Here is a 12,164-nt window from a genome sequence, read left to right on the forward strand (position 1 = left end):
GCAGTGCCATTTGACCAGGTTGTTTTTATAGACAGGGGATCTCGTTGTGACAGCGCTTTAAAATTTCTCCTATATCGATGTAAACGATGTCATCTGCTTCTCCTCGTCATTTTCGCAAAGACAGTCGTCTTCTTCGTCATCTCCGCTAGAGAAACGTTTTGGTACATGGCCTTCTTTTTTCCGGTGGAAACTTCTAGAAAGCCTTAAGAACATTATACCCGTTGTTGATAATGATACAGTTGACTTAGGAAAGAATCTTGAATTCGGCATGCATATCTGATGTTGACCTGGCCTGCACGTCGTAGGCATGATGAGATCCATATAAACGTTGAACACGAAGACACGCACCGCATCGACTGACATCCGGAGAATCTTTACCTTCGCCATGCTAATGGGCCGTCCTTCCATGGAAGCTGCGGCGGTTAGGTATCCCGCAATTAGCTGTAGTTGAAACATGTTACACCTTTTCCAATTCAGCAATCAGAATTTGTTTTTTGTTTTCGTATTTCTTGTAAAGAAGCCTTGCTATTGAACAATGACTTTTGATAACAAGCGGGCCTATTAATCAAGGTTGGACAATCGCGATACTACCGGTACCGGTACCGCGATATTTCTATTTAAAAAGTATCAATGCCAGTATCGGAAGCACATATTGAGACTTGCGATCCTGATACTTTTAACATATGGTGCCATCTAGGAGCCAAAAATATCACCACAATTTCTGTTAACAGATGGCTCTTGTAAAAGGCTAGAATGTTCTAGTCTTCCAAATGCGGCTTCTGTTGCGGGTTATTTTGAACCCTTACGTCGCTTTTCTTTGGAGATCCATCAAATAATATTTCGAGTTTGACGAAATATTCTTCATTAAAATCGTTAGTTATTAAACACCACGCTCCACTGCCTTCGTCAACCTAAGCCGAAAGGCTTTTCAGTGTCAGAGGAAGCATTTTCCGCCCAACGAGGAATCGTCTTTTCTATACAAATTTTGAAAAAAAAATTTAAAAGAAAAAAAACAACAAAAGAAATGCAAAAAATTTACTATTGCTGTATTTTTATTGTTGGTCAACTGATAAATAAAGTTCCAATAAAACTGTGATATCTGAAATTTCGATTAACGCCATCAATCAAAAAATTTTCTTAGCCATATCTTTTTCTTCTAGATGACGTTTAGAAATTAAAAGTATCGGTTTCAGTAAGGCGTGCGATACTTGAAAGTAGTATCGCGATATACTGTATTTTTCGAAAATTGAAGTACCTGTTCCGCGATACCGATACTTCTTAAAACTATCGCTTCCAACAGTGCTATTAATCCACCAACAAGCTCTTGAAAACCTTCCCTTTCTATTTCGCTGAATATAGTAGCAGATACACTATTATATGATTCTGAATAACAATAAAGAAAACACATTAATTGTTGAATTTTCTGCCAAAAATTTGTCTGCTCTTTGAGTACAATGACTAATTTAACTGACAATGGCAAGTTCACAATTACAAGTAAGTTGAGCTGACAAAACTTACCAAAATCGCCTCATCAAGTTCTTCTTGCGTTCGTATTTGTTTTAATTTATAAGGATAGATTCATGATGTGTTTATCAAGTTTACTTTGTTGGACATACTTCCCTTTTCCATTGCCAACGCAAGCCTGGGATGCACTATTTTCTTCTTTCCATAAACTTCTCAAATGAGGTAGACAAGAAGGATGTTTAGTCTGGAACGATATAAGTAAAATGTTTCAATTAAGTTATCAGTTATCACTATTAAAAAGATGTAATTTGTAAGCAAGTATACCGAAATAGGCCTTTCTACATTGAACACAACAAGAACTTAGGTTTTCCATTATTGGCATAAATGGTCTTGTTCTCATGGCATGATACACATTTTACTTGAAAACCCCTTTTACTCTTTTGTTCATAAATTCAAAGTATTTCACAGGAAGTTTAAGAACACAGAAGTTTCTGTAGTGTGTAGATTAACTAGAAGCAGCATCATTATCAGATTCACCATAGAATTCTTTTTCATTTGACCTGAAAATTAACTAGAAGCAGCATCATTATCAGATTCACCATAGAATTCTTTTTCATTTGACCTGAAAATTTATGAAATATTAAAAACGACATAATTTTATGAAAATCTTTAAAATTTACAAATAATTTACGAAGTTTCAAAACAAGAAACAGCAGAATGTGACTCTGAATCAACATCGATCTGGTTTATTTGTTTTTGGTATCATGGCACTCAACATCCATTAGTGAGTCAAATTGCAGAATTTCAATTCACAACTGAACGAAATGCGTATTTAACTTTACTTTGAAATTGTAGCTTTCTAGTTATTCAGTTAAAACCCTTTTAACCCCTTCAATGTAGTTTCACTCGACGGCTCCCGGTGTTCCCGAAGTTCCCAATAGCCTCAAAGAAATAAAAATCACACAGTATAATCAAAATTGACCGCTAATTTCGATCAAGATATTGTTTTTCTTGTTAAATCAGCCGATTTTAAAATAAACCAAAATAAAGTGTTGTTAACGCACCAACTTTGTTTTTTACCTTCATCCATATTCCCAGCACACCTCAATTGCCGTTCTCCGTCGTGGAGCGTTCTTGTCGATGTCTTTTACTCGAAAGTCTGTTCGTACGTCGTTGTTGGTGTCCCTATTCATGTAGAGAAATCTGTAAGTGGGTGCTTTCCTGCTTTGGTTCTTCGGCGCATAATCCCGTTGGAAAAGGGTTGGCCTTAAAGTGCAGGAAGATAAAGATTGAAATTGAAAACTTATTGCTTCTGTTGGAGCTTATGTCCGGGATCGCATAAGGATGGCGAAGAGAAAATGGTGGGTGCCAGCTGTTTGTTTCATGTGCCATGGTCTTTTTTTATGGTTGAAATATGTCAAGGCGATCAGTGGTGACGACGAATTTTGTCCCGTAGTCTTGATTACTGTTTAGAAATTCAAGACTGACGTTTGCTGAAAAACTAAACTTAAAAAACTTATTGCTGAATGGAAGTTACGCCTTTTTTGTCAGATTCATGGTTTTGGTGATGCGTCCTTGGTGTAATGTGTTTAATGGTACAACATAGTTATAAATGTGTTAAATTCTTATTCAACCATTTAAAAAAATTATTCATCCATTAACCATATAGTTAGTTTCCTGTTATAGTTGGGCAGCTTGGAGTGTAGGCATCCCCGGTTATTGTAGATGATGTCCCACTGAAACTGTTCTGGGGAACCTGAAAGAGAAAGAACCATTTACTGTAGAGTGGCGAGGCGCACTACGTGCTGATCCCGAACTGACTCCTAAATATTCCTTTATTAATTGGGATTCGACAGATTTGGCGCGTGTTCGTAAATCTTTTGTACTTTTTGTCGGTTGTCATTAGCCGCTCTTGAACTGGATTTTGTTTTTGTAGCTGACACAGCGCACAGTGTATCATCACATTTTCCGAATTTTTGGTGTCCTAATTAGGGAGGACAAAGACGATTTCCAATTATTTTTTGCCACCACTTGATAATTTTTTAACTTGAAAACTAATTCGTCCGGATTTGACGCACATTTATTAGTAAGCTGTAAGACCCATTGAGAAAATTAATTTGATTTTCTTGATCCTCGTTAGTCGAATCTAGCCGGATATCCCTTGTCGTCAATTTTCCCAGCAGAGCACACGGTGTTCGAGATTTTATTGCGACCAGGCCGGTCCCTATCAGAACTTCCCGAACCTAGTGAGGTCTCCTAGTAATATTCTTTGAAATTTAAAATAGTTAAATTAAGATAAAAACATTTTATTGCATTACGTATAAATGAAAAACAACAATAAACGCGTAAGGATGTGAAGAAGAGATGGCGCTGATATTCAGCAACTTCCATAAAGAAACGGCAGCACACATATGGCACACATATTCGGTAATGGAATTTTAGCCAGGCTGAAAAAAATAGCTTTCCGACGAATTTCTTGCATTAATTTAACATGGAGAGTGGTAGGCTAAGTATCACTCTGCACCCCTGGTTGTGGCCACTGTTGGTAATGTGAGCTCTGTCAAAATGTGACAAATTTTTTTTATTTTTGTTTATAAATTGCTCCGAATGGCTCATGATTAATTTACCGAATAAAGATTTCATAGATATTAGTCGCAAGCAAATAATTTTTTTATTATTTGCAAAAATTTGCGAACAACGTTGTTCGTTCACACCTCCGGTCGCCGTATGCAAGAGTAGCAGACGATTCAACTTCCCTATTAATCTGTCGCCTAGTACTCTGTTGAACTGAGATCTTTTCACTTTTGTAAAAAAATTATGGGTTCCTCTACAAATTCAGAAGACGTGATTGCTAACACAATTGATTCCTGTGTGGCTGATGCATTCATCAAAATAGGTATTTATATTTAAGAGGATTGCAGTAACCACATTTAAACTTGCAATTTCATCAGGGGGTGGTTTGATCACTGGTACATTATTCTCCGTTCTCCTGTTTAAGCGTAAGAATAATTGTTCTATGAATCTGTCAAATGATTTCGTAATCAGTGTATTAACCTAGGGAAATCATGGCCTGTTGTATTCGGTGTGGGAGTTGGAGCAGGAATGGGCCTGTCAAATTGCCGTTACAAATTAAATATGCCGTACTTAATTGGAACAGACATGGTTAAGGTAAAAGTCTATTATTCTTATAATGCAGTATCTTAATAATTTTTTATAGGTTGAAAATCAGGCATTTAGAAGGAACAATGTTAGCCAAATAGGGAAGGATTCGTCATGAGAATTAGCCTTTAAATAGCACTTAAGCATTTTTTGTCTTTATTTGACAAATACCTTAACTGTGTAGTTTCTGGATTAAACTTGGTTCAAATGTACCATGGAGACAGTGTAATTAATAAACAAAATACTGAGAGGGCCTCAAATGTTCAATCATACAAACCAACAAAATAATGAAATAAGACATTGACTAGGGGTACATTACAAAAGCCATCTGCAATTATGAGAAAGTTTAAAAATTTCCAAAATCTGGCCAGTAGTTTATGTAATACCGCTGGGTCGTGCCTTCGAAAAGACGATCTAGCCAATTTGATAACCCGTCTAAAGCAAAATCGGCCGAAAATTGTTGAGTATGTAATCCCAATCCGCTTGTAATCAGTGGCTCCTTTTCACATATTCAAAGAAAGATGAGTAAAAGTAAACATTTCTAGAAAATTATCATGATACCATATCTTGTGATTTCAGAGGATCACCCTTTTCAATGTCAGAATTTTCTGAATCCTCTAATGATGTATCAAATCCCATAAACGCTCCACTAGTATCATTCATTGCACGATTCGAAACAGTTAAACGCCGGGCCATGTTCTGCATTCTCTATTTTAGACCAGTGAAAAATAATGGAATTCTAGAAATTGCTAAATGCCAGACCGCTAAATACCTTTGCGCCACTATCGGAAACGCATTCTGGATGACGAGCGTGGTAAATACAAAAATAGCGTCTATGCCCATTAAGAGAGATAACAGTTCCAACACAGTTTTTCGGTTTGACGGAATTGGAATCCAATGAAACATCTAAAATAATCAACCAAATGTAGTACGATTGAGAATTTTCATATGATTTTAAAAAATCAAATAAAACACTACCAGTTCCTTCATCCTCGTCAACGATCTTCAATGCTAAATTTAACAGTCTGCTGTACCAAGGTAGACCGCGGTCTATGTTCATCCAGCCAAACAGCAAACTTTTGTTCCTAGAAGCCCAAAACCACAAATCACATTAATCAAATAAATCAACGCGTTACTTTTTCATGTAAATTACTTTCGGTAAGGCCAAACGGCTTTGTGAAACTTAGGTATTAAAACGTCCATTGATTCGTTATCCAGTAACAAAACAACTGTACGGCAACCAGGTTTAAGTAACCTAACCATTCCATTGTAGGTTTCCGACCGAAGTTCGTGCAGTTTTAATTCCGTCGTAGTTGGACGAGGGGTCTTGGGTAACCCCTTGTCTTTTTTCCTTATTGTTTCTTCTTCCAAACGTCTAAACGCCGTACGAACAATTAAATAAAGTAAAAAAATTATAATTTATGTTAACATTGTGGTAAAACCATGTGCAATAAAACCAAAACTCACACAAGATAAGTCATGACGTATCCAACTGCAGCAATAAAGAGAACTGGAAAAGAAAACAAGTTAAAGAGAAATCCTAATATTAAAGAGTTCCATATCCATTTAAATCTCGTAATAATTGTTCGAACCCGTTCCAATAACTGAGCCAACAGCAAGAAGTTCTTGACGAGTGAAATGATCTCTAAGGACTTCAACAGTTGTTACTAGACGCGCAGTAATTCGCCCAAAGATACCTTGAGCATATTCATCAACAAGTTCCTATATATTAAAATACATAGACACGATAATAAATATTTAGAATTTTAGCCGTAATATCCGTATCATATTAAAATGGATATTACACAACCATTAAACATACTTTCATCAATGTAGTGTGGGCTAATGGTTGTGCGCTACCCAAGATTTTGATTAAGGTACGATGAAGATAGTCAACGCTAGAATTCCAGTTATCGGCTCCAGAAACAAATGGCTGAGGCAACCAGGTGTAGCTAAGTCGCTGGATATCTTGACGCCAAACTATAACTAGTTTAGTTGTTGCCTCAGCTGGAGATTTCCCGTCTAGGTCAGGATAAACCATTGGTAGTAAGTGAAAGCACGTTCTAAAATATTTGTCAACCTTCTAAAAGTACACGTAGGAATTCCGTCTGTTTTTCTCGAAAAAGATAGCTGAAGACAATGCGATCACGGCTGAATTTGAACTGTCGTGTAAAGTGTCGAAGTTGTTCCCGCGCCTCTTCATCCTCTTCGCGATCCTCTGTTACAAGAATCGCACACAAGCGCCGGCGGACATTAGAGCTCTCAGGAGGACACAGTAGATCTAGCATTTTCTAAACCAAAACAAATTATCGACTCGTCAATTACACACGGGCTAACATGACATACTTGAGATGAAAGTCTTGGCAGTTGAAGGTATTTGTTAACCTCGATTACGTCTTTCAAAGTAGAGTATGGTAAATCAGCCATACTTAATCGAGCAGCTGGTCGATCACGGTCTTCTTGAAACAACAAAAGAGAATCTAATTTCGAAGGTATACCAAATTTTTCAACAATGGTCCGTGTTGTCTCTAGATTTAATTGTGCGTAGCTAAACGCCGCATGGAGTAGCAACAGAAAAGCAGCCATTAGCTCCGCGTGCAGAACAGATTATTTTACGTAACAGGAGCATACCCAAACAATGTGTGTGGTCTATATTTAAAAGCCAAGGTTAAATACCGCAGACGGACCAATTCAAGTTTGCCAAACAGCAGAACACGGACTTTGTTATCCTTCCAACCACCTATAAACTCATTTATGTTCTGATCATTGACAAAGGCAATCAGATTTCGGGAAAATCGACTGCGGATGAATTCTGTGGAAATAAAAAGATAAAATGCTGAACATTTTGAACTTACCTAAATCTTGACCTACCTATAACTTTGGAATTACTAAGCTCATCTTCAATATAGTGTGAAATTCTGCAATCCATAACCAATACAACATGAGGAAGTTCCCCTCTCCTTCCTCCAAGTTTATTTGCCAATTCCACTTCTTGGTCAAAATGCACTGTAGCTAAATTTATTCCAATTGGATTTAAATCTTCTACTAGTCTTTGCCAAATTGGCAATACATGGAGGCACATGAGACACCACTCAGAATAGATTAATATCAAATATGGTTGACTATGGCTTTGTGGGAAAATAAAATTTTCATATCTCCTACATAAACTGCAATTATTACTTCATTCCTTACAGACTAAAAGAAATCTCTCACCTCAAAGTAATCTTATATTGATGAAATGCAGTCATCTCTGACATTTTAAACTGGAATCTGAACCCACCATGTCCAGAGAAAAATGATGCTCCATCACCAAATCTGTTATTTGGGTTGTGCATATTTCTATTAAGACTGTCATCCACAACTCCTTTCTGATCAAACAGTTTTCTTTGCTCGGGATCTGCCAATAACTTAAATTGCACACACACAAAATACAAATTAATATTATGTGCAATAGACAACAGAACAAGTGTGTTACCTCGTATGCCTTATTCACTTCAACAAATTTCGATTCTGCATTCTCATTTCTATTTTTATCTGGATGCCTAAAATCAGTGACGAGTTGATCAATGTTAACAAGCTTTATGAAAGATTTAACGGCGGAAAAATTTCGGATAGGTTCGATAAGTTTAATTCAAATAAATTACCATTCTCTTGCACTCTGCTTGTAAGCTCTGCGGATTTCCGACATTGATGCTCCCCTTTTCAGACCCAATACTTTGTATGGATCCCAGGAGCAGTGAACAGCCCCAATTATCATATTAACTAAAACCACGGCATAAACGAAGTTTTTCGAAAAATTCCACATTATCAAATCCGTTCGAAGTTTTAATTGATAAGTGTACACCACCAATGTGCAAAACAACTTTATTGCCTTTCGTTGCAGTCAGTCTCCAAGACAGTCTCCAAGACATTAATATCCATGGTAGAGAAGGTCAATATTGAATTCCCATTCACTGACATCTAGTGAGACCTAAAAGAAGAAAAGATATTCAGGGCGTGTCTCGCGTCAACGAATAGCTAGTTTCGTTTCAGTGAATTTAGCAGACGAATGTTCGGCCTGTCCGAAGGAAAACTCATGTGTTCCATTACTAAAAATCAAAACAATGGTTTCTTTTTCCACGTATTTGTGAAATTCCATTTAAGTTGGTACTATGGCGTGAAAAAATTTAACAAGGGCCCGAGGGAACTTTGGTCGAAGATTATAAATGGTCTGATATAATTCAATTAATAAATAATAAATTAAATATAGGTAGGAACCAGACTTGCCGTCCGATTATTTCTTGGGCGATAATCGGTAGCCGTCGACAATCGTAAAAAAATAATCGGCGATCATTCGTCTGTTGAAAAAATTTGATTTTCAATTAAATTTCTTAGCGATTGTTTTTCGGATTATTTTTACACGCCATCTAGCAGTAAGGAAATGACTTGCCATTGTTTAAATTGAAACAAGTGAAAATTTCAAAAAAAGCGTATACTACAAAAATGACAGCTATGAGTAGACATTCATATAGACTCATCTACGGTTCATAGATGTCGCTAAATAATCGAAAAATAGTCGCGATTAAAAATTAATTTATTTTTATTTTAATCGCCGATTTCGATTATTTTAAATCATTTGATCATCGATTAAAATTTTAATCGAAATCGCAATCGCCATTAATTTTCAATCGCGATTACGGCAGGTCTGGTAGGAGCTATTAGAACTTGATCAATTGATATCAAAGTACGTTTCCCTTTGTCGTTTTCCAAAAAGGAGGTGTTACTAACACTAGGTCAAACCATTAAACATTTGCAACATGGTACACTATGCAAAAAACAATATTTAACTGTAACGAAGTTAATTGAATCACGGTGTAATCTAAAATTTTCAGTTTTTTAAAGCAAACAGAATAAGCTTTTTATTCATTTATTTATTTATTTTTATTATTTGTCCTCGGTGATCAATATCTTAACTTGTTGTTTGACTGTTGTCAATGTAATATTGCCAATTATATTATTGTCAATAATGTACTACTTTGCATGTTTATTGCAAATTCGCATGCAATTTATTTGAGTGTCGATGCAACAACGCAAAATTAGCATTACTAAAGTACGACTTTGCGTCGTAAATCCAACAATTTGTTGGCTTGACAAATTGGAATAGTTAAGTACAAAAAACGCTGAATTCAAGTGAAGAAAACATAATTACAATTTTAATTACCAAAATCAAGTGAAGAAATAAATTTGACTCCCAAAACTTTATTTGCAGAATTAGGTTTTTAAAGAAGTCCGAAAGCCCCGAAGTCAAGTACAACCCCCTCCCCCCCCCCTTTGGGGGTAAGTAGCTAGGGGTGCCTAGTAAGAAAGTTGGCTTAAATTGGCTTAGGTCAAGTCAAGTCAGTGAAAGTAGAAATCGGACCTCTTGTTAGATAATTTTTGAGTTATATTCTCAATAGGAAACTGCACTTCACTTTTGAACAATTGACTTTGTGTTGTTTAGATACTGGCTTTACTTGTATCACGGGCATTCCTCGCGTCAATCAATAGCTAATTTCGTTTCTGTGAATGTAGCAGACGAATGATCTGCCTGTTAAAAAAAAAACTGTATGTATGTATGCCATTACTAAAAATGAAACATGCGTTTTTTCTCGTGTATTTGTCAAATTTCATTTAAGTTAGTAATATGGCTCGAAAAAATGTAAACAAGGGCCCAAGGCAACCTTGGCTAAAGATTATTAAAGGTTGGATATAATATAATTAATTAATTAAATAAAAAAATTATATATGGTTGCGTCGGCGAAATTCGATTTAAATTGGCGAAACTCGGTACCACAATGGCGCCAGCAGCGCCAGAATGAATATCCTGCCCCCATTATGGCCGTCCTCCTGAGCGCCACCCCTTTCGCGGGGAATAAATAGAGCGAACGTGACTTCTCTTGTTTGTTGGTTACCTAGTTAGTTAGTTAGTCATGTTTTGGTCCTCTCTCTCTCGGCGCCTTGTGTATTCTTTTCAAATCACACACGAACACGACTTCTCGCTCTCTCACTGGAAGAAGATCACAATCCGTCACATGGTGGAGATGCAGGGTACCACCTGTTCGGCTAAGTAAGGTAAGTGCAGTTGTTGATCTTTTCCCAAGAGTGGTTGTATGTTTTCATATAAGGGACTAGTGTAAATGAGGTCACGAAATTGTCATATTGCCTCCAATAAAGAGAGGTAAAATTGAATGCGTCGCTTTTACTTACAGTGCCTTGTACAAGTGAGCGTAAGACAACACGTACTTAAGTGGAATATTCGTGTATTGAAACCCAGTACGTGGCATGTACAGTATCCTGCACAAAAAGAAGAACACCCGATTTTATTTTTAAAAGCCATCTATGGGCAAAATATATTAATTATTGACCTTTTTTAAATAGGGTTAGGGCGGGTTTGGCGCAAAAACGCTATAAGTTGGGAAGAGTAGTTTTAAGTCCAGACACCTTTTGCTAATGCCTCAGGTGTTACGAAAAATGTCTGGAAAAAGTAGAGTCTAGTCTTTTTTTGTTAGACCCCAGCCCCCATGCCCCAGGCTAAGATGACAAATATCTAATGAAAAAAATATTATCCTCAGTCACCCACTTTGTTCAACAGCGCCTTAACAGCGCGGGAAAAATTTCGTCTCACACCGCGTTAGAACCACTGCAATCCGTATCTGAATCCGATCCTGTGTCATGCAGCCGGAGCTTGTTTAGATAACTAAACAACCATAACAATTTCTGGTTAAAACATGTTTCTACAAATAGACGAAATATGTTAGCGAAAATAGCTCCATTTTACCAACTTAGTGTACTGTAGGCTTTGTACCCAGTCACTTGTTCTCTCATTCCTAGTGCTTTGAAAAAATGGCAAAAAGCGTGCGTCAAAAAGCAAATAAAAGGTATAATAATTAAAAAAACCGAAAACTTCATCAATGTATTTCGTTAGGCGATCAACTATAAGTTATTGAGCAGATTGAGAATGGTAAGTCGCTCGGGAAGTTTTTCCGCTGATCGCCAAAAAGGAATTATGCAATAAAAGATGGCGACGCGCGACACATAGGTAAAGGGAGGAAAGCAATGAAAGCTAAGGATAGGTTGATTATTGTATTATGCCTCAATGTTACAGGATCCTGCAAAATAGATCCCTTATTGATAGAGACGTGGAAAAAGCCACATTGTTTTCGAAATGCTGCATGTACGCTGCTTTACATTGATCACCGAAAGGGCTGGGTTGATAAAGAGCGATACACGCACTAGTCGATGAATATTTTTCTACCATTTATTCGTAGCTTAACTAAAGAAAAGGTAGTCCTGCTTATCGATTCCTGCTCGGGAGATGACAAAACCTGCATTGACTCAGATGGTCAAGTTAATATATTTTTTTCCACACAATACTGCATCAATTGATCGGCCCCTAGATCAAGGAATTATTTCGGCTTACAACTATAAAACCGATATATAATTCGAACAATGTAAGAACTGATCAATGTGACCGACAATTTTGAAAGCCTGCAAGCTGCAGCAGCGACAGTGGCAAATGGACG

The 12,164-nt window shown here is 36.9% G+C and overlaps 2 protein-coding genes across 2 annotated transcripts; one reads left to right on the forward strand and one right to left on the reverse strand.

Moving 5' to 3' along the window:
- Positions 1-4,203: 4,203 nt before the first annotated feature.
- On the forward strand, positions 4,204-4,835 carry LOC130688126 (MICOS complex subunit MIC10-like). The gene is made up of 4 exons (XM_057511111.2): positions 4,204-4,360; positions 4,416-4,463; positions 4,523-4,632; positions 4,682-4,835. Exons 1-4 carry the CDS (start codon positions 4,282-4,284, stop codon positions 4,739-4,741), a joined length of 297 nt encoding a protein of 98 aa, XP_057367094.1. The 5' UTR covers positions 4,204-4,281; the 3' UTR covers positions 4,742-4,835.
- On the reverse strand, positions 4,834-8,524 carry LOC130688125 (dnaJ homolog subfamily C member 16-like). Its single transcript, XM_057511110.2, has 15 exons — positions 8,268-8,524; positions 8,099-8,165; positions 7,837-8,030; positions 7,495-7,781; positions 7,255-7,435; positions 6,970-7,171; positions 6,704-6,914; positions 6,446-6,645; positions 6,216-6,345; positions 6,091-6,133; positions 5,777-5,998; positions 5,602-5,708; positions 5,396-5,529; positions 5,185-5,331; positions 4,834-5,122 (listed from the first exon to the last, which is right to left on the reverse strand). Exons 1-15 carry the CDS (start codon positions 8,426-8,428, stop codon positions 4,970-4,972), a joined length of 2,439 nt encoding a protein of 812 aa, XP_057367093.1. The 5' UTR covers positions 8,429-8,524; the 3' UTR covers positions 4,834-4,969.
- Positions 8,525-12,164: the final 3,640 nt, after the last annotated feature.

The sequence above is a fragment of the Daphnia carinata genome, chromosome 7 (genome assembly GCF_022539665.2).
Source record: "Daphnia carinata strain CSIRO-1 chromosome 7, CSIRO_AGI_Dcar_HiC_V3, whole genome shotgun sequence".
Lineage (NCBI taxonomy): Eukaryota > Metazoa > Arthropoda > Branchiopoda > Diplostraca > Daphniidae > Daphnia > Daphnia carinata.